Source organism: Mustela nigripes, chromosome 14, assembly GCF_022355385.1.
Source record: "Mustela nigripes isolate SB6536 chromosome 14, MUSNIG.SB6536, whole genome shotgun sequence".
In the NCBI taxonomy this organism is placed as follows: Eukaryota; Metazoa; Chordata; class Mammalia; order Carnivora; family Mustelidae; genus Mustela; species Mustela nigripes.
Window position 1 is genome coordinate 20,188,844 of NC_081570.1, and position 21,962 is coordinate 20,210,805.

The 21,962-nt window shown below is 53.6% G+C and overlaps 1 protein-coding gene across 7 annotated transcripts; it reads right to left on the minus strand.

The window, feature by feature from the left end:
* Nucleotides 1-1,372: 1,372 nt before the first annotated feature.
* Nucleotides 1,373-21,045, minus strand: FGR (FGR proto-oncogene, Src family tyrosine kinase). 7 transcript variants are annotated; one of them, XM_059376833.1, is made up of 13 exons: nt 20,895-21,045; nt 13,069-13,130; nt 11,871-12,097; nt 11,278-11,380; nt 10,364-10,462; nt 5,763-5,866; nt 5,388-5,537; nt 4,552-4,707; nt 4,295-4,474; nt 3,602-3,678; nt 3,187-3,340; nt 2,272-2,403; nt 1,373-2,159 (listed from the first exon to the last, which is right to left on the minus strand). In XM_059376833.1, the coding sequence occupies exons 3-13, from the start codon at nt 12,085-12,087 to the stop codon at nt 1,951-1,953; spliced, it is 1,581 nt and encodes a 526-aa protein (XP_059232816.1). In that variant the 5' UTR covers nt 12,088-12,097; nt 13,069-13,130; nt 20,895-21,045; the 3' UTR covers nt 1,373-1,950. The 7 variants fall into 7 exon arrangements, with proteins under 7 accessions (XP_059232816.1, XP_059232813.1, XP_059232814.1 ...); XM_059376830.1 differs by having other exon boundaries at nt 11,871-12,100; XM_059376831.1 differs by lacking the exon at nt 20,895-21,045 and adding an exon at nt 20,336-20,611.
* Nucleotides 21,046-21,962: the final 917 nt, after the last annotated feature.

Here is a 21,962-nt window from a genome sequence, read left to right on the forward strand (position 1 = left end):
GCCTCTTGGCCTCTCTCCATCTTACTGGTCCCATAAAGGGATCCCCAAGACAGCTCAGTACAGGGAACTCAACCTGCATTGGCCACTTTTCCCCTTTCCTTAGGATACTCAACGTGGGGGCATTTCCAGGGAACGTTTCTAAAAATGTCTAGAGGGGGAAGGATCCTCCAAATATCTACCTGGGGTAGATCAGATCACTTCCCAAAGCCCAGAGTCTAGAAAGATCGTGGGCCTTGGTGTGAGACCTAGGTTCACGTCCCAGCTCAGTCCCATGCACCTGTGTGACCTTGGTGTCCCAACTTGGTCCCATGCACCTGTGTGACCTTGGTACACCATGTAACCCCAGAGCCTCAGTTTCCTCATTTGTCAATGGGGGCTAGTCATAGAATCAGACTCAGAACTGGATTAAATGAAAAGATGGATGTAAACACATTCTGGCATGCAGTGCTTAATAAGTGAGTTATTATTATTCCTTTTTCTCCCCATCCTGGCTGTGAACTCCTCCAGGACAGAGACAGGTCTGGGGTCCTGCCTAGCAAAGGGACCTTCCCAGAGTTAATGCTTAGTAATTGTCTGCCAGTTGCAGCAGTGACTCCTAGCTCCCAGACTCTTCCCTACCCCTAACCCCGTCCATTCCCTTCAGAAGTCAGCAGTCCATGACCTCCTGATGGGACAGGTGGGAACCCTTATTCCTGTTCCTTTTGTTTCCATCTGGAGGCACATCAGTGGCCAGAGTCTCTCACAGCAGCAGGAAGGACATGGGACAATTCTTCATTGCTCAGGTGCCTGGCGAGTTGTTTAATACCCCCAATCCCTGTCTCACTACATGCCAATAGGAGCCCCCAGTCCTGTGACCCAACCTTCAATCCCCTCCAAAACCCTCTAGGGGTCAGAGTTGACTGGAGTGAAATCCAATGAGCTAGACTAGCTCTCAGACCTCTCTCCCTGCCCCGCCCTTCTGTCCTTTTCTTGGGGAGCTGCAGAGAGTCCACTGTGGTCTTCTCCACTGCCCTTGTAAAGAGAGGCCTAATAGATTCTGCTCTTGTGCCAGTGATGAAGGATATATCTGCTGAAATCAAGTAGGGAATTAACAAACCCACGGCACACAGTCTGAAAGCCACTTCAGTAACGAAGGGGACATTTGGAGCTCCAGTTGCCTATCTTCTGCATCCATCTCTCAACCTGTCCTAAACTCACATGGGGACAAGCCTCAGGACTTCCGGGTACCCCCAAACACACTGTGAGTTCCCTGTGTTCAGTAGGCATTAGGGCACGCTTTCACCTCCCCCTCCTCCCAGCAGCCAGAGCAATCACACTCATCTTCCTCTGGCCACCGTTCCCTCTAACAGAAGGGATTTTCATGGCTCAAGGATTCATATCGTCACTTTTCTTATTTACAAAAAGCAATAAACACACACGTGATTCAGAGAGGCGGTGGGTCCTCAGCAAGCCTCTCCCTCACCCTGGGCTTGGACCCCAGGCCCAGACCACAGCGTCCACCCAGCAAGAAAGGGATCCAGCAAAAACCTTCCCTGTCTTTGCAACTTACAGATGCAAGAGAACTGACTAGGAAGTGAACTCAGGGTGGGATGATACGGTAAAAAAGCAGGGATAGGAGGTGAGTGATGGAAAGGATATACAATTTTATAAATAACTAGACAAAGTCTGAGCATTTCTTTTGGGGGAGAGGTGGGGAGAGAGTCTAGAGGTAGGAGCCTACGTGGGAAGGGGAGAAATAGTGCTTGGGGCCAGAGTCAGGGATGATCTCTAAGCCTGAAATGGCCCCATCTTTAAAAAGAGTGGGGTGCCCTAGGTGATGTCAGAGCAACCTGCTTGTTCTGACATGCTAGGATCCTATAGGGTTCTAAGCCTGGGGGCTTTGGGACCAGAGCCCTGGGGACTGGAAGGGATTGGTGGGCACCCCAGAAAAGTGGTGAATGCCCAAACAGGCTATGTCTGATCCCCAGGCTGGTACTGGGGTTCTGTGGAGGTGAAGTAGTCCTCAAGGAAGGACTGCAGGTACTCGAAGGTGGGCCTCTCCTCTGGGTCCAGACGCCAGGTCTGCTCCATGACTTCGTACAGGGATGCTGGGCAGCCTGGTGGGCACGGCATGTGGTAGCCATGCTCCACCTGTTCCAACACTTCCCGGTTATTCATGCCTGGAGGGAGAGGCTCTGTCAATCAGGGGGCCTAGCCCCTTCCAAAGAGGCAACCAAGAGGAAACTGTCCCCATGACCGCCCACTCTTCTCCACCTCCCCACCCCAGCAAACCTGGGTAGGGTACTCGGCCCTTGCTGATGAGTTCAGTGAGCAGGATCCCAAAGGACCACACATCTGACTTGATGGTGAATCTACCAAAGAGAGCAGCCTCCGGGGCTGTCCACTTGATGGGGAACTTGGCCCCTGGAGAGATTGGGAGAGAAGGGGGAGTCATTGAGGAGGTCCCTGGAACTGCTGGATTAAGAGAATGGCATGGTGGGGTGCCTGGCTGGCTCCATCAGAAGAGTTTGTAACTTTTGATCTTGGTGTTGTGAGTTTGAGCCCCATGTGGGCTGTAGAGATTACTGAAATAAATAAACTTTCAAAACTCACGACCCTGAAATCAAGAGTTGCATGCTCTTCCAACCGAGCCAGCAAGGTGCCCCTGCCAGGCACTGTTTTAAAGTGATTTACAGGCATTAACTCATTTAACCTCATAAAAAAACAAAACCCCTGCGAGGTAGATACTATTATTATCCTCACTGTACAGATCTGGAAAAGGAAGCACTGACTAGTTAAGTGACTTGCCCAGATCACATAGCTTTGAAGTGTTCACATTCACTCCCAGACATTCTGGCTACAGAGTTCACACCATTACACTCCACTGTCTTTCCCTTGAGAATTACGGTAGTGCCTGGCGTATACTAGGTGCTTGATAAATATCTGTTGACTTCCTTTTCTCTGAATATTTTCATTTTAATTATGAGAAAAAAACAGCTCACAAAGGTCAGGTGACTTGCCCAAGGCCACTTGGCTAGTAAGTAGAGGAGCAGAGATTCAAACTTAGAGTTGCCTCTTCTACTACATCAGGATGGGAGAATCCCAGATGTTCTGGGAGCGGAGGGAATGGTTCCTGAATATGGGGGGCCCCATGACAGCCCCTTAGTGTGCCAGGGAGCTCTTGGAAGGTGAGGTGAGGCACGCCACCTTGCTGGGGGTTGTACTCATCATCTTCAATGAGACGGGCCAGCCCGAAGTCAGCAATCTTGCACACCAGCCGTTCCCCAACAAGGATGTTGGCTGCCCTCAGGTCACGGTGGATGTAGTTCATGCGTTCCATGTAGGCCATGCCCTCAGCCACCTAGCGGGGGTGGAGGGGCAAGTTATGGAGAAATGGGAACAGAAACACCATGGCTTGTGTGAGAGATCACCTGAAAACCCCACTTTCCAGATGAGGAGACTGAGACTCAGAGACGGGCAGTGCCCTGCCTCCAGTCGCACAGATGATTCAGTGGATAGGGCTGGATGTACTTCCCGGGGTAGGGCAGGTGTTTGAGGGCACACGGATTTGTGGAGGTTAATAGGAGAGCAGTCTGAAATAAAGGTTGCTGTCCCAGTTTACCTGGGCTGCCATGTCCACCAACTGGGGCAGTGTCAAATCCTGGCCTTCCCGGTCCTTAAGGAACTCCAGCAAGCTACCTGAGGAAAGGAACTCAGAGATATCAGCAAGAGAAAAAAGAAAAAGAAAAAAAGAAATATCAGCAAGACCACCCTCAGCTCCAGGCCCGCCTTCCCTCCCTTGGCTCCGCCCCACCTAGATAGTATCTCACAGATTTGCCCCGCCCCCTGTCCCCCGCCCTCTCACTTAGACCCGCCCCCACCAGGAGTCAGCCGGCTCCCTCAACCCCCCACAGATCTCGCTCAGGACTCGTTCCCATAGGCACCCAGACTGTCTACAGCTCGTTTCTTCTCCTCCTCGGTCCCCCTAGACACGCCCCACTCAGACTGCGCCCCAGATCTTTCCTCATCACAGATTCGATCTTCATTTGTCCAAGCCCCACCACCAGGGGAGACCCACCACCCCACGACCGAGGCTCCGCCCCCAGCCCCTTATTTAAACTTGGACCCGCCCCCCACTACCAGGACTCACTTGATTTCACTCATCCCGGCCTCTTTCTCCGACTCTTGCTCAAAGTCTCCGGTCCCATCACAGGTAGCCCCTCAGGTCCCTCCCCTCCCCCCCGCCCCCGACAACCTTCTGAACTTCGCCCCAAGTCCCGCCCCCCAGACTCCGCCTCCTCACCCCGCCCCTCACCGTGGCACATGAATTCGGTCACGATGTAGATGGGCTCCTCCGACACCACGGCGTACAGCTGCACCAGCTTGTCGTGCCTCAGCATCTTCATGATCTGCGCCTCCGCCAGGAAGGCCTTCGGGGACATGGTTCCCGGCTTCAGGGTCTTCACCGCCACCTTCGTGCTGCCGTTCCACATGCCTGCCATGTGGTCGCGGCTCGTCAGCACCGGCTCCCTGATGTCCCAAGCCCTCGCCCTGCCCCCGGGACCTCCGTACCCAGCCACACGTCCCCGAAGCAGCCGGTGCCCAGCCGGCGCTCGAGCGCGATGGAGCTGCGGCTGATCTCCCAAGCGTCCTTGGCCAGGCCTATTGTCTGTGGCTTCATGGTGGTGCAGGCCACTGTGAGCAGGTGGCATAGCCCGTCGTTTACCTCTGGGAGCAGGGGTGTTGGGGGGGTGTTGAAGGTCACAGGCAGGCCAGGACGCCCCACACATTCCTCATCCTACCCCAGGCACCACCACCCCTTTCCCAATCAGTGGAGAGGAACTAGGCCACAGGTGAGGTTGCAGGCTGGGGCAGAAGGCCACCTGACCCACTGAGTAGGTGACTGTGTTGGTGCCCAGGGAAGGAAGTGGCCCCAAGAGGGAGAGATGATCCCTGCAGGGTTTGGTTTCCTTCCTACACGAGGTAGGAAGCTGGGTGGGATTCTGACAGGTAGAAGTGGAGTTGGGGATTCGGGACCGAGGTGTGGACATGAGGCCCTCACCCTTCCAGGGACCTCACCTTTGTTGTAACTAACCGAAGCAGAAACCCAGCATCGGCATCGATTCTCAGCTTCCTCTCAACCCTAAACCCCATCCTCCAAGTCAGGTCTACTTGGCGCCCTGCTCAGCTAGACAGTAGGGGGCGCCCTTCGGCCGGGGACAGCCTTACACCTGTTTCCTCTGGAATCCTACGGAGCAGGATCCTGGGCTGGGAACCCAAACACTTGGGCTCCAGTTCAGCCCCCAGCCACTACCGCTTTGGGGCCTCCTTTCCTTCTCTGGGCCTAATTCTCAGCGGGTTGGCTCGGGGACCCAAAGCACACACCAGCCCGGGAAGCCAGCCCTCACCAATGTAGTGCTGCACCAGCTCCTGCACGGAGTCGAACTGGGCCCGTGTGGTGATGTAGTAGCCACCCGTATCCAGCTTGCGGACTTTGTAATGCTTCACATGGTCGCCTCTGGCCTGGTCCCAATCCCGGATGGACAGGGAGTAGCCACCTGTGGGCAAGGGTCGCCTTCAAGTCGGCTTTCCTCCTTGCTCTCCATCTTGGAGCTTGAGAGGCCCCAGTAGGATGGCCACACCCCCTGGAACCCAGGCCCAGTCTATCTCTGCCCTCCACCCCAGTCCCGTTCTGGGCCTAGGCCCTGACCCAAGCCCCTCACCACGGCTTCTAGCCCACCCTAACAACTGGGCCTCCCAGTTGCCCCTTCCCGGGCCCCCACCTTTGGTAGTCTCACTCTCACGAATAAGAAAGGCCCCTCGGGGGTTCCCGGGGGAGAGCAGCTGCCTCTCCGCATCCTTCCTCCCGATCTTTCCAAAGTACCACCTGTTGGGAAGGGCCAGCAAGAGTCAGAGACACCCAGTTCAACCCCCAACTCAGCCTCCTGCAGAAAAACACCTAACTAGCCAAGATTCAATTTCCTCACTGGTTAAACGGGGCTCCTATACCTGATTCGTATCCTGGTCAGGAGAAGCAGACAGACAGGAAATGTGGGATCCTGGGCTCCAAGTACGTGACCAGTAAATGTTAGGCTCCTCCTCTTTGCTCTCTGGGTTTCTCTTCAACTAAAACTGCTAAGACCCCAGTCACTAGTGACCTCCTCAGGGTGCTACCAGTTCCTTAACGCATCTCACGACTGCTCCCCTGTGGGCTCAACTTTGCAGAGGCGGACCTTGAGGCTCAGAGAGGGGAAGTGGCCTTCTTGCAGGACTGGTTGATGAGGTCTACCTGAAATTCTCTACTGCCGAGTCTAGTTCTTTTCCCACCACTCAGGCAATCTCTTAGATCCTTCTTCCTACATCCACCCCCAACCCCCAAACCTTTTCCTCCTGTGACTTCCAGACAACAGTCTTTGCTGCTTCTTTCCCCCTGTTGCTGACTGTTCCTGCCTCGCTCTGACTGCTGCTTTTCCTCCACTCTCTGAAATTTGGATGTTCTTTGAAGGCTAGACTTCAAGTTCAGGTGGCAAGCATTCCTGTTCTGTCTCGGATATTCTTCCGGGACTGAACTGTAGCCTTAAATCCACTGTGAAAGCACCCCAAGGGGAATTGAAGGGGATCCACAAGTATCATAGCAGACTCAGATGTCCTTTGATTATAAATTGGTCAGTATGGGGCACCTGGGTGGATCAGTGGCTTAAGGTTAAGCGTCTGCCTTTGACTCACGTCATGATCTGGAGGGTCCTGGGATAGGGCCATGTGTCCCATGTGTTGGGCTTCCTGCTCATTGAGGAGTCTGCTTCTCCCTCTCTCTCTGCCCCTCCTTCCCTCCAACACCCCCCCATGCATGCATGTGTACATTCTTCCCCTCCCTGCTCTTCCTCATCTTGCGTGGGCGCATGCGCATATGTCCTCATGCTCTCTCTCTTTCTCAAATAGATAAAATCTTTAAAATAAATAAATAAGCCAGTCCACACCTAGGAACTAGGCACAGTTTGGGGAACAGGGAAGGAACTGGCAAGTGGTGTGTCCAGGCGACGAGGAAGGATGGGGAAGGAAGAACTGTTGAAGGACTGTGTAAATGGGACACGCTCTCAAGTTTTTTCAAAGGCCTGACCCATAATACCCTTGATAGTAGTTACTTCCTTAATAATTAACTTAATAATAGCAGTACTTATTTTCTGTCATGTGCTGCTTTAATACATGTTATATTCATTTAGTTCTTTTTTTTAAAAAAAAGATTATTTATTTATTTGACAGAGAGAGAAGTACAAGCAGAGGGAGCAGTGGAGGGAGAAGGAGAAGCAGACTCCCTTCTGAGCAGGAACCCACCAAGCAGAACTCGATCCCAGGACTCCAGGATCATGACCTGAGCCGAAGGCAGATGCTTAACCTACTGAGCCACCCAGGCGCCCCATTATTTATTTAGTTCTGACAACAACGTTGTGAGGAAGGTCCTATTATTAAGCCCCACTAGACAGATGAGGAAATGGAGATTACTAGTGGTTAAGCAACTTGCCCAAGGCCACACGCTCTTAAACTGTGTTGCCAGAATAGGAACACAAGCTGTCTGCTCGAGGGCCTGCACTCTTAACCACAACACGGCTCTTAGGCATGACACTGCACGGACGGAGTGCCTCTCAGGGCTTCGTGACACTGCCTCTAAGCTGTGGATGCAAGCATGAACACCCAATACCTCCCACTTTCTGCATCTTCACCCCTTCCCTCCCCCATGACTCCTACCACTTTCCCCAGATAAAGGCCTTTGGGCTCAGGACCCCAACCACTCCCCTCTGCTCAGGGACACCTCTCCCCTACCAACAATCCCTTCCCCACCCCCCACAGCCTTTCCATCCCACCAACCTCTACATATACACCCATTTCTTCCTCCCCCACCCAAAACTTTCCTAAGCCCTAACTTGCCACCAACATTCTGCTCTATCTCTCACCTTCCCTTCTCTTGAAAAAGCACTTCACACTTGGGTCTCCACTTCCTCACCTCCTACCCGCCCCAGCCCCCACCCCCGCCCCAGGCTCTGCTGTCTGGCCCCCCGCCCCCACTTCACAGCGAGAGATCTCTCACCAAGGTCACCCCCATTGCCAAATCCAGTGGCAGCCTCTGACACTCCCTTTCGTGTTTCCTGCAACCTCTCCTCCACCCTCTTGGCTGTTCTGACTTGGCTTGGCCTGATTTTTCAACAGCAACTTCTCCTTCAAGGCAGCTTTCTCCAAAGTTGGGTCCTAGGGCCAATCTCTCTCTCGCTCTCCCCCCCCATCCTTCACCCTCCCACGCAGCTTTGTCACCTCCGCTCTGAAGAATACCCAGGGGTTCCCTCTGCAAGAGCCATAGCAAACAAAGAGCCTTAGTGCCAACTATGAAAAGATGCCCCTTCCTCTGGGCTAATTCAGCGGCCTAGCCTGGCCTGGGTCCGGCACCTCTCATACAAAGCACAGCTGAGAGGCGCTTGGGTGGCTCAGTGGGTTAAAGTCTCTGCTTTCAACTCAGGTCATGATCCCAGAGTCCTGGGATTGAGCCCCACATCAGGTTCTCCACTCAGTGGGGAGCCTGCTTCCCCCCACCCCCCCACCCCCCGCCTGCCTCTCTGCCTACTTGTGATCCCTGTCTGTCAAATAAATAAATAAAATCTTAAAAACAGAAACAGAAACAAAGCACAGCCGAATTCTATTGTTGGCAGTCTTCTACCAGGGTGTCACTCTCTGCGAACCTTAACCCAACAAGTCCCCCCACCAGAACCCAGACACCTATACCTGCTCATACGTTCCCCACTTTAGCAAATGACACCATCGCCCACTCAGTTCCTCAGGAAGACTTTGGGTCACCCTTGATTTCCTCCCACTCCCCAAACGCAATGGCAAATTAGTCACCAAGTTCTGGTGTCTCCCACTCTGCAGTCTCTCCAATCTTTTCTTTTCCCATACATGTATACATATATGCACACAGATTTAAAAAAAGGTTTTTATGAGCCCTGGTTTTCTCATCTGTAAAATGGGACAACAATAATATCGATATTGCAACTAGGAAAATTAAATGACTAAAGGTACGTAAAGTCCCTGTTGTCATATCTTAGGTTATAATGGTACACTATGAATGATAATTTCCTGTCTCATTAATAGGATTAATTCTTTCCCCCGCCAAGATTTGATTGATTTATTTATTCGAGAGATGGCAAGCAAGAGAGAGCATGCACGGGTGTGTGAGTGGGGGGAGGGGTAGAGGGAGAGAGACAAGCAGACTCCACTCAGCTGTAGCCAGATGCAGGGCTCTGTCCCAGGACCCTGAGATCATGACCTGAGCCAAAATCAAGAGTCAGATGCTGGGCCCCTGGGTGACTCAGTCTGTTGGGTGGCTGACTCTTGGTTTCAGCTAGGGTCGTGGTCTTGGGGTCATGGGATCTGGCTCTGGGCTCAGTAGGAAGTTTGTTCTCTCACTCTCCCTCTCCTTCTGCCCCTCCTCCTGCTCTAGCTCTCTTTCTCTCTTTCTAAAAGAAATAAATGCGGGGCGCCTGGGTGGCTCAGTGGGTTAAGCCTCTGCCTTCATCTCAGGTCATGATCCCAGGGTCCTGGGATCGAGCCCCGCATTGGGTTCTCTGCTTAGCAGGGAGACTGTTTCCCTTCCTCTCAAAAATGAATAAATAAATAAGACAAAACAAAATAAAATAAATAAGTGAATCTTTAAAAAAATAAATAAATAAAAGGGTGTCTGGGTGGCTCAGTTGGTTGAGCGATGGCCTTTGGCTCGGGTCATGATCCTGGAGTCCCACGATCATCAGGCTCTCTGCTCAGCGGGGAGTCTGCTGCTCCCCTGACCTCTCTCCTCTCATGCTCTCTCTCTCTCAAATAAATGAATAAAACCTTAAAAATAAAGTCGGATGCCACCCAGGTGCCCCTTTAACAGAGTTAATTCTAAGTAATATCCCCTTGTGTTTGTTTAGGGTTTTACAGTTTTTTAAAGCTCGTATGCTGTTGTTATCACTGACAGTCAATATGTATAATGCTTAGCAAGTGCCCTCAGACTATCTGGGTTCAAATACAAACTCCACCAACCTACTAGCCATGTGAACTCAGGAAGAATATTTAATATCTCTGTGCCTCACTTGCTTCATTCATAAAGCAGGATAATATTAGTTCCTCACTCTGCTAATACACAGAAAGCCCTTTGAATAGTGCCGGGAACATAGAACATGGTACATAAATATTATTTACTCTCATAAACGTCATTATTCTCTTCCCTTATTCTCACAATGACCTCACAGAAATATAGGTAAGAAGATAGGCTCAGAGTGGGGCTGTGACCCAGGGGTGTCTTTGGATGCCAGGTTCCCATCCTGTCCATAGGGATAGCCACCTCCTACCCCCTACTCACTCTTCAGCCTGGATGGAATCCACAGGGGCCACGTAGTTGCTGGGAATATAGCCAGTTTGTCCGGAGCTGAGAGAACGAGCTTCCCACCAGTCACCCTCACTGCAGACACAGGACACAGGGCATCAGTGGCAGCCCAGCACCCTGGAGCACCCTGGAGCCTGGCAGGGGCACGCGAAGGCTCAGGAGAAGACTAGCCCTGCCAGCCCCTCACCTTGGACAACCCCCCTTCCCCCCCGCTGCCCCAGGCTCTTGTCTGTTCTGCTCTCAGCCACTGAAACTACCTCAGGAGACTTTTCCCTGCAGAAGCAACATGTCTGGAGATGTGTGGGCCTTCTGGCTTTTGTCTTTGGCTCCTTAGCTGGGCTGGGGTTTGAGTGGGCAGTGGACAGGTAACTCCATCACTTCCCCGCTGAAATCCTCCCCTACCCCCAAGGACAATATATTTCCTTTTGGATAAAATCCAAATTCTTCAATATGGCTTTAAAAGCTCTATAGAATCTGTTTCCCCTCCCTCTGTAGTTTCTGCTCTGTCAATTCTACACATCATACTTTATGATCCACCAAGATCAAACCACTTGGTGGTTTCTAGAAGTTATCATTTATTCTCGTGTTCTCTCATTCTCTCTTCCTCTTTTCTCGCCTCTTCCTTCGACACCTATTCATTTTTCTAGTCTCCCCTTAGAAATCACCTCCTTCAGGAAGCCTGCCTTGATCATTAGCCTCAAGACCATATTAGTGTTCCTTCTAGGCCCATATGTCCTCATGCTCCTCCTACATAGTGATTACTCAGAGTTGTTCTTGTCATATATCTGTGTCCCCAACTAGGCTGCTTTCTGAGGGATCAGGCAGGATTCCTCTCTGGGTCCTGCTCCCAGCCCCGGCCACATCCTGAGCCAGGTGGCCTGGTTACTTACGTGTTGTTCAGGATGTGGAACTTCTCACCCTTGGTGAAGGGGAGGTCATCCTCTGTCCGGGCCTCATAGTCATACAGGGCGACGAATAGGGTCACCCCAGTCCCTGTAGAGTCAGGGCTATTCAGCAGAGTAGGGCATGGGATGCGGGCTCCAAGGGGCCTGCACCCCCCAGAGTCCCGTTCCCCAACCAGGCTCTGTGCCTCCCCATGGCTGCAGCGCCTGGTCCCCAAAAGCCTTTGGAGTCCAGTGGATTTCTGATTTGAGCTTCACAGCTTGGCCTCCCATGGATTCAGGACACATGCTTTCCAGACCATCCCTCCCACCCTGGGGAGCTCCTATCACCCATTCCTCCTCTTCCCCACCAAGACTCCCTGCTTGGGCCTGTTATCAGGGGCCCTCTCTCAGATGGGAACAGAGCTGTCTTCCCCTCAGACTGGGATTTCCGATTTAGGGCTGTACTTTCTTCCTCAGACCGTGCTCTGAAAGCAGGGCAGTGTCTCCCACATCATACTCGAGGGTCCTAATGATGCCTCCCTTTCCCCCAGGTTCCTCCAGGGGCCAGATAGAGCTTGCCTCCAGCCCACTAGACTCACCTGAGATGCCCCTGATGGTGCTCCCATCGAGAAAGGCGGGGCTGGTGGACTGAGTGGAGAAGTTGTAGTTGGGGATATGGGCAAAGGAGGACACGGTCCGGGCCTGAGTCGGGTCAGGGCCATAGCGGTCCGCGGCCCCACTGCCCCTGAAGTCACTTTCCAGGCCAACATCCTCCTTGAGCCCTGGCTCCAACTTCTTGCAGAACACACAGCCCATTCCAGGTGCCCTGCTATAGAATGGGGTATGCCTCACTCTGGGGCCCCTGCCAGATAAGCCCCCTGCCTGTGTACACACACATGCACGCGTGCACACGCACACTCACATGGGCGTGCAGTTTCCCCTCTGGGGTCTGCCCTGGTGAAGGGTAAAGGTGAGGTAAGGCTACCTTTGGGTCTACGTCCCAGCTGTTGTCATAGGTTTGCAGACAGACTGTATACCCTTAGTGCGCTTTGGGCTGCTGCTGTGTTTATCGATCGATTTTTGCCTCCTCTTGCTTCAGTACATCGTGTTTTTGTGACTTCTTCAGGGTGCTTGGATATGCTTGTCTCTTTGTGTGTCTCTAAGTATTTGTGAGCTCCCCGTGGATATGTCTATGCGTGTGCAGTCTCTTGTGAATGTTTGTGTGTCTATGTGAGTATATGGGTGTGGGTGCATGTCTCTGGGCATGTGAAGGCTCTGTGTGTGTTCATGTCTTCTGAGTGTGTACGTGCATATGCTGTTTCTGTGCAAGCGCGTATGTGTGTTCCTCTGTATGCATGTGTGTCTTTCAGGTGGTCTGTGTGAGTAGGTGCCTCTGTGTCCATGTGTATGACAACGTGCATAGCCCTGTGTGGGAGAGTATGTGCCTCTGTGTGTGTGTATGTGTGTGTGTGTATGCAGGTCTGTGTATGGGAGTATGTGTGAATGTCTCTGTGATGTGTGTGTCCAGGTCTCGAGACAGGTTTGTGTGTGAGTGTGTGTGAGCTCTGTGTGTCTGCACCTGGAGATTCCCTGCAGAGGGGGATCAAGGCCATTTCCTGTTGTGGGTCCAGCCTCTGGCCTCTCAAGCTGCCTCTTTGTGGCTCCCCCATCTGTTACCTAGCAACAGGGCTCTTGGAGGAGGAGGGGGCTGGGATGAGTTGTGGGGCTCAGGAAGGCCACCCCACCCCTTTTCCTGACCCCTTTTCCAAAGCCCTCAGTTTTTCCCTCCCCACTCACCCTCAGGCCCCTACTGCAGGGTCAGCAGGGCTGCGGCATGGTCCTCGGGAGGGGCCAGAGACCTGAGGGCGAGAGAGAAGGACATGGAAGGGGAAGGCTCTGCCAAGGCTCCTGCAAAACAGCTGCCAGCTTCTGCCCTCTTCAGGAAGCCAGGCCTGGGCTCTGTCCCAGCATGACTTCTGCCTCCGCTTTCCTTCCCACCGCCCCTGGCAAACTTACACATCCACCCTCACACGTGACACACCACCCACACCAACCCTCTCACACTCATAGCCACCTGACACACCAGCTCACCAACACGCACACACACCAGCACAGAGTCACACACCAACACCCACAGTGGACACTTGAGTGAGTGTGCTCACCAACAACACCAACACACTAACACAACTGAACTCTCATGTGAGGCCAAGCTCTGACGCACAAATACACACGCGCACGCATGTGCAGGCACACAGGCTACCTCTCAGGGTGACAGACGCCTCCTCAGATACTTAACTGTTTGTGTCAGACCCACCGCTTTCGTTGGATTTCTATCACACCATGCTCGGCTCCCTCCCAGGCACCCACCCCGTCACTGCAGGCCACCTCTGCTCCCACCCTGGGCTCCGTGATCCCCAACGGTGCCAGGGTCACACCTGGTGGCAAGGTGAAGGTGGACACCTACCTCCACAGCTCACTCCTATCCCCACATTAGGGAAAGGCCCAGGTCAGAAGCCAGAGCCACCAGGATTCCTTGGGGAGCCCCCCTACATGAGCCGAGACTTTCCCAAAAGCTACATCCTCTGAGCCACAGGACAGGCAGGTCATTGAGCAAGGGCTCCCCACGCCCCACCAGAAACTCTGTCATTGCAACACTCAGAGAGGAACTGCCGGGGAGAGGGTTTCTTAAGCTGTGAGAGAAATGGAGAGTAGTAGGGCGGGGCCAACCCAGTGAACCCTGACTTCCCCCAGAGGGGCTGAGGACCCTTGTGACAAGTGCCCCCTCCTTGCCTTTCCTGACCCCCAAGTCCAGTTCCCTTATGGACATCCTCCTCCCCTTCTCTCTGTGTCCTGCTCCTCCTACTGCATATGCTCGCTCACCTCTTCCAGGAAGCCTTCCTAGCTCTACCGGATCCAGCCGCCTCGCCAATGACTCTGTCACATCGGTGTCCTAATCTTTCCTCTCCACCCGCCAGCCCCTTTCACTCTTCACTGTAACTGTTCTCCGGTGTGTGTAGGGGAGTGACACCCAGCTGGCGAACTGTGAGGGCTGCTGTGGTGAGAACTAAAATAGCCTGTGTTCACTAAGCCATTGCTGAGATCTTCACCTCAGAACCCCTCCCCTGGGGTGCAGCCACTGTGTCTGAAAGGCCCCAGGACACTGAGGGCTGGTCAGGGCCAGAGAGAGGATATAAGTGAAGATGGGGGCATCCAGGGCCCAGGAAGGAAGGGATTTCAGGCGCTGAGGGGACAGATGGGTGTAAGAAGAAAACAAAGGTTACAGGGTGAGAATGAGGTCTTCTCACAGGAAGGCACCAACCCATTGCAAATGGCTCCCTGGGCCTACACCCAGATCCACACAGCCTTCCTGACACGTTCTTGGACGCACCTCACAGAGACACTGAGCTCCTTTATACCCGGACATCTTCGAGGATAGCCACATCCCCCTCACAGACACCCCCGGCCCTCACCCACTCATACGCATAGGTGCACATGCACACATTGCACACGCGTTTCTGCGAGAACAGCACAGACAGGATTTATAGCTCTCATGAGGGGCTGACCACAGCACTAAACACTTGACATACGTTATTGCATTTTATTCTCATAACGACACTCTGACGTATGACTATTATTGATAAGGCAACTGAGGCATGGCGAGCTTGAGAGACCAGCCTGAGGTCGCACACATGATGAATCCTAACATTTGGCTCCAGAACCTGAGCCACTTCTCTCCATCGCCTGGTCACAGAAACAGATAATGACAGCCATTCCTGCCAGCATGCACAGAGGCACAGAACCCCTAGAGGGACACACAGAGATATACAGAGTCCTCTCCCAAGTCATAGACCCATACAGAGCACCTCCGAAAAGAGACACGGATTACAGAGTACAACCTCTTGGGTCCCCACATAGATACAAGGTTGCCACTTCCAAAAACACCCAGATAAATATCACCACAACATTTTTATTTTTTTAATTCTTTTTTTAAGTAGGCTGTAGGCTCAATGTGGGGCTCGAACTCACAACCCAGAGATCAAGAGTCACATGCTCCACTGACAGAGCCAGTCAGGCGCCCCTCCCCACCCCCATTTTTAAGTCAGTCTAACAGGAGTCCCACATGCTGCATGCCTGGAATGGGTTTAGGGTGTCGGTGAGGGGGGGGCTGTGTACAAATTGTGAGCCTCTGAGAAGGAGGTAGAGGTCTCTGTGGGCTGAGGTAGAGCCCTGATAGGGTAGACAGTGTGAGGAACAGGCAGTGGGGACCAGCTCTCGGGACGTGGTACTCCTCGGCCTGCTGGGGACTGAAGTTCGGGGCTAGGCATGGCTCTCTGGGTACCGGTATGCTAACGGGATTGGGGGGTGTGGGGTGAGGGAGTGGGGCACAGGATCTGGCATCTGCATGGTCCAAGACATTGGTGGGGGGGCATGCTGGATGTGACCACACTCACCTGGTTTGTCAGAGGAAAGAAAGAGATGGGAGAAACGGAGAAAGAGAAGACACAGAGAGAGAGACAGAGACTGAGAGATACAGAGAGAAAAGAAAAACACAGTATGGTGTGCTGGCATACTGACTCTCAAAGGAAAAAAAGGCCCTGACTTGTAGCATTTGCTGATTTCTGTTGTATAAATATTCCCACCATGGCTGATTTCAAGTAACCGAGGTGACTTCTTGAGCGCAGGGCTGCGGAAAGGTTCATGCAATCAGCTCCCCAGAGCCCGGGCTCGCAGGCTCCAGCAGCTCACTGCCAGGAAGGAATAAAAAGAAAGAGACAAACAGAGACAGAAACGAGAAATAGAAAGACAACAGAGAGACACGGACCGAAAAAGAGAAAGGTAGAAATTAAGAGAAACTTGGGGAACCAAAGAGTCAAAGGCAGAGGAGAGAAGGCAGAAGAAGCAGGCTGGGTTCTCTGTGCTCAGGCATCAGCAGACAGACAGCCCCCAGCACTCTCCCTCCTCGCCCACCTCGGATCCTAAGCGGTGCCACCAACTCTGCCGAGAGTCATTTGACTTCCTAGAAGTCTGGGTGGCAATAACTATTGGTCTAAAAATTTCTAATTTATTAAATACTTACCCAGTGCCTGGCATTGTGCCAAGCAATTCTCACATATGATCTCATTAATAACCCTAGGAAGGAGCTTTCATAACTACACTTAAGCAAACTGAGTCGCAGATAAGCAAACTGAGTCGCAGAGATGTTAAGTAACTTCCCCAAGATCACACAGCAAGTAAGGGGAGGCAAAAATGCAACACCAAGCCATTCTAAGCACAGTTCTATTATGTAGCCCTAGTAGAAGCAATAATGTGTGTCCCTTCAAGGGCACCTACAACGTGCCAGGCCCTATGCTACCTACTCTCAGTCCTCAATGCAGCCCACAGAGGCGAAGCCATGAGCATTCTGGTCACTGTAGGGACTTGGGTCTGTTTATGCCTCTCAAACACCTGGTTGATGGGAATTAGTTTCCAGAGCCTCATCTGTATCAAAATCAGGTTGCAGGTATTTGAGCTGAGGTCCACCCCTGGACCAGGGTGCTCCTGCCTTCAACATCTCTATCTGTGTGTCCCTTCCCAGCCCTATTCTTTTACTTTTTTTTTTTTTTAACCCACTCAGGCGCCCACTTTTTTTTTTTTCTTTTTTAAGTAAGCTCTCTGCCCCACGTAGGACTTGAACTCATGACTCCTGGATCAAGTGCTCTACTGACTGAGCCAGCCGGGCATCCCTGTTCTTTATATTACATTATTAGCCTGGAACCCTGCATGAAGGCTATCAGCTCTCCAAGCCTCAGTTTTTGCATCTGTACCTTCTGTTGTGGGGAAGGCTTGAAGAGACATGCCTCTGGCCCCGTGTGCAGTGGCCAAGTGAGTCTGAAAACCATAAGCAGCAAAGCTAGAATGCGCACCCCCCCCCAACCATTTATCAGTTCGCCTCCCTCTGGTGTGTAGAGGGGAAGGTGACTTGCTCAAAGTCAGACAGCCCCACAGGGGATTCAAAGCCAGGCCCATTAATTCAGGTCCAGAATTCAGTTCACACCGTGGCTGTGTTCTTCAGAGCCTGCGCAGGAGGTCACGCTGTCCCCGACGAGTTTACGTCATATTTCCAGCCCATGGCCAAGGGAACGTACCTCCCCTGCCATATGGCAGCTGGCCACTCGGCAGGGAGCCTGCTTCAGACCTAGCCCTGCTCCAGAACATAGAGCCCCAGGCCCACCCACCCTTTCTTGAGGTCCCTGCTTCCCGAAGCCGCATCAGGGCTTTAATGTAGACACAGGACGTCCTGTTCCCCCCTAACCCCTGCCAAGTATCTGTGGGACCTGGAGACAGATTTAAGCTTAATTCTCCATGGCCTGACAACTAGTTGGAGACATTGGGGAAGTCGGTTCACATCACTGAGCTGTACTTTCTTTGCCTAGCAAATAGGAATATAAATCTCCACCTCAGGGGGCTGCTTCTGAGCATCAAATGTGAAAGTACCAGGCACATAGCTGGTGCTCAGCAAACTTTCACTTCCACTCCTTTATCTTGAGGAAGGCTCCTCCAAGGCCCAGGGAGGGGGAGCAGCAGGGCCAGGGAGGGGGGCGACGGGGGGGGGGGGGGGGGGTTCCCAGGGTGAGGTGGGAGGGCTGAGCTGGTTCAGTCACCTGGGGGATTTCAAGAAAGAGGGAACTGGGACTTTGGGCAGCAGCAGGAAACCACCGTCCTGCAAGAGTTCCGGCTACTCTTCAGGGCTCCAGGGTGGCCAGGGGCAGGGCACAAGTCTCAGCCTGGCTATGCCCCATCCCCTCTATGAGGCTTCCATCGCTCACCCATAGAGGCCCTCCGCCCCTCCCTGAACTCCAGTGTCTCTTACTAACCCCCAACCCTTTCACAGAAGCCTCATCTCTCATTGAGCCTCTAACTATCTCACGCCGCCATTCTCTCTGGAGACCTTACAACACCTCACCCCTAACACCCAAGGCCTAAGAAGACATACCCCTGACTCTGACTCTACCACTTGGTGGGCCCGGTGTGGTGGGGGCATGTGAGAGAGGGGCCCTAGCTCTATCCCCCATGTGATCCCGAAGGTGTCAGCTGAATTTTCTCCACTTGAGGTCTGCTTGGTGCAGAAAGGGACCTGGCTTCTCCTTCCCCTGCTCTGGGGTCCCTCTACCCAGCCTCCCAAGGTCTAGCCACTTCCTTTGGCCACAGTAGCTCCAGGTGGCTAGAGAACACCCAAGCACCCACATATACATTCACAGGCTGTGCTCATTCACTCAAAACCCAAATCATACTCACACTCTGACCGCCCACTCACAGCTTCAGGCCGACTGGGTTCGTGCCGCCCATGAACTCCACATCTCCCACAATTCATCAGTCAGCGGTCCCCTATCCACAAGGCTACAAGGGTCTAGCAGGGATGAGGAGGGAACACAGGTCTCAGCTCTGGCTACTTCTTTCATCACATCAGGGACAAGATGCTCTGGATTCCGAATCCCTGCTTCTGGCCCCAATCAGTCCTTGACTGCTGAACCTCGCTCTTCCTATCCGTGAAGTGAGAACAGAGCCCTGCTCTCCCATTACATCACAGATGCAAGGATACCAAAAGACTCAGGGATCACTGGGGATGGTACCATAAGGGTTGGGGACAGACCTCAAACCTGCTGACTTCCCCAGTATGGGACTTCAACAGATCCACAAACATTTATTTACTAGATGTCACTTGTGTGCTGGTCCTGGAGGCCCTGACAGGCTTTCTGTAACCCCTCCATGAGAAGGTGAAGGAAAGCATCCCGCCTAGGTCAGGAATAACTCTTAACCCCTCCAGGACACTCTGCAAAAACCGCTTTCTAAAGCACCTGATTCTGGGGATTCGGGGAGAGAGCGGGTGATGGGACCTAAGTAGGGACAAAGGTGATTTCCCCCATAATTCAATTGAGGAAAATGAGGCCCAGAGAAGCCCTATAACTTGTCTAAAATCACACAGCAATCAAGGGCCCGGTCTGGCTAAGCCCCTGCGACTGCAGATCCTCGCCCCAGGATGCCTGAACACTGAGCTTCACTGCCTTACTCCTCTGCGCAGAAACCTGCCCCTGACTGAGGATCCAAAATGCGGGCGGAGGGGTACCAAGGGGGCTGCATAGGCAACGCGTCGAACAGCAGCGAAGCGGGGCTCTGTCTCTGCACCCTCTGGTTGCTACGGAGACAGCCTCTCCGGGCAACTGCGGTCAAAAGCAGGATTTCCGTCGGGGCTGCCAGCAATTCCCGGATCCCTTGGGGAACGTTGGACCGAGACCGCCCCTGGAGGCGGGAAGGGGGCACCCAGAGAGGCCCATCCCTGCTGAGGGCGGGGACTTCCCCAGGAAGCCGGGACCCACGCCTCTAGCGCCTTGGAGGAGTCCCCTCGCCATCCGGGACCCGCCCACCAGTGCTGGCGCGGGAGGGTGTGGGGGACTGCAATCTTGGCAGCCTCCGCGCCCCACCAGGCTACGGTCTTCACCCTCGACTTCTGCTGATTTGGGATAGGGGGGGACTTCTCGGACTCCCGGAATCGTGCCCCACATTCTGCATCCTCCAGAAATGGTTCTCCTTGACCTCCTCCAGCAAACGCCCTCACCTGGTCTCCCAGCACACCCCCCCCCAACACACACACCTAGTTCCCCTCTTCCAGAACGCTCAGCTTCTCCCCGGCGCCTCACTTTCAAGGTCCCCTCAATTTATTCCCCAATCCCCTTGGGAGGATCTCCTTAGTCCCTCTCCCCTGTCTCAGACCCCTTCCCAAATTCTATTAATTTCACTCTACAGGTTCCCTCCGTTTGCCTACCGTTTCCCCTACCAGACCTTTTTAGGGGGTCTCTTTAATCTACTTTCCTCATATTCCTTCAGCCCCCCCCCCCCCGATTTTATCCGTCTCCTTCTCCAGGTTTCCTCAGTTTCCCTCCTGAGGTCCTTTTCGGGGATGAGGTCCCTCCTCCTCCAGTTCAGCCTTCCTCCCCGCCCCCCCCCCCCCAGCCGTCCCACCGAGGCGCCCGCGGGCAGGAGGCGGAGCACCGCGCGGCCGGTCCAGCCCCACCTGACGGCCGCCTACCTGGTCCCCGGGGAGGCCGCCTCGGACGGACCCCAGGCAAGCCGGCCGTGTTCCCAGCAGCTGCGAGTGCAGACGTTGTGGGGGACGGGGTGGGGGTAACTGAGGAGCTGCCGGCCTCTGACCGCCGCCCGCTCTGGGCCGGGAGGAGGAAGCCGCCTCGGACTTCTCTTATTGAAGCCCTGCGGCGGCGACGGCGGCGGCGGGGAGGACTCGCAGTCACGCCCCAGCCCCAAGCCGGCTGCCCCAGGCGGGGAGGGGCCCTCAGATCCCAGGCCCGCCCGCCCCCACTGCCAGCCTTCCCCCGGGTGATGGGGGGAGGGGGTTGGGCTCTCCCAGCCCTCTCCCTGCACCCCAGCTCCTCCCCGCAGACCGAAGGCCCCAGCACAGCCTTTCTAAAGGCCCCCTTCCAAGAGGGGCAGGTTCCTCAGCCTCAGAAGCACCTGCTGTTTTAGACTGATTCGATTTCAGATTAAGAAGGAACTTTTCTCTATTACTGAAGCCCACCCCACCCCATTTTCACAACTGGGAAAACTGAGGACCAGATGCGGGCAGGTCTTACCCAAGTTCTCCGGCCCGTTGACTTCAGATCGCTGTCGCCAGAGCCACTGCGGATCGGATCACCTTGCCTCGCCTCCCTCAGGAGCAGGACAAGTGGGGGCACAGGACTGTAGGAAGGTGGGGAGCAGCGGGGGATCCTTCTCTCAGGAGACTGCTTTTCAGAGGAATCGGCCCTCAGGCCACACTGAGGAAGGGGAAGACTGTCAACCTCCCCCTCCAGCCACACCCAAGATTTAGAGAAACTGAGTGTCATCCTCTAGCACAGTTCCCAGCCTATGTGACTAGGAGGGATCCCTGATCACCACCCCCCACATACCTGGGGTTCAATCTCACCTCCCATCACCGTTCCTTCCTCACCTTTAAACCAAGGACCAGGAGAATCCCTCCTCCTCTGGGGAGGAGGAGATGTGTGTGTGGGAGGGCTGTTTGGTGAAGTATGTGTATTGCGATATGAGGGGAAGGCAGGGAGGGTGTGTGAGCACAGATGTGTGTGTGTGTGTGTGTGTGTGTGTGATTGTAGGCAATGAAATCGATGACTGCAATTTTGTAATCAACAACTGACTGGGACATATTTTGCAGGCACCTGTGTTTCTATGTATGAGCAGGGATGTGTGTGTGTATGTGAGCGTGTGTGTGCATGCACGCTCAGGTATGTCCCGATGTGACTGTGGGATGTAGATAAGAATGCTCTTCCCTTAGGAAAATGGAAGGAGAGATGGGGAGGAAGATGCCGGGTACAACGTAAAGGTGCAGGGACTTGGGAATGGTGCTTCCATGTTAGCTGAGCAGCATCGAAGCCATCAGCAAACACTCCCTAACTCGCTATTGGTCCACATGTCAATTAACAAACAAACAAATATTTATCATTGTCTGCCAGGTGCCAGGCTTAGGGGACACAGAGATTAATGAGACTAATCCCTGTCCCTAAGGGATCCCCCAATTTACCAGGCTCTCTCTGTCATCCTTCAAGTTCTGGTTTCTCAAGAGGTCTTTCCTGACTGTCACCCCTATACCAGGTGGAGTACTCAGCACCTTCTACACGGTGACCCCTGCTTCCAGGGTTTTCCTT

Excerpts from the sequence above, each read along its gene's own strand:
- FGR (XM_059376833.1), bottom strand. The coding sequence starts at position 12,087 with ATGGGCTGTGTGTTCTGCAAGAAGTTGGAGCCAGGGCTCAAGGAGGAT. Across the intron at positions 11,381-11,870 it reads CACCATCAGGGGCATCTCAG|GGACTGGGGTGACCCTATTC; the intron begins GTGAGTCTAGTG and ends CTGACTCTACAG. Across the intron at positions 4,708-5,387 it reads GCTGGTGCAGCACTACATTG|AGGTAAACGACGGGCTATGC; the intron begins GTGAGGGCTGGC and ends CCCTGCTCCCAG.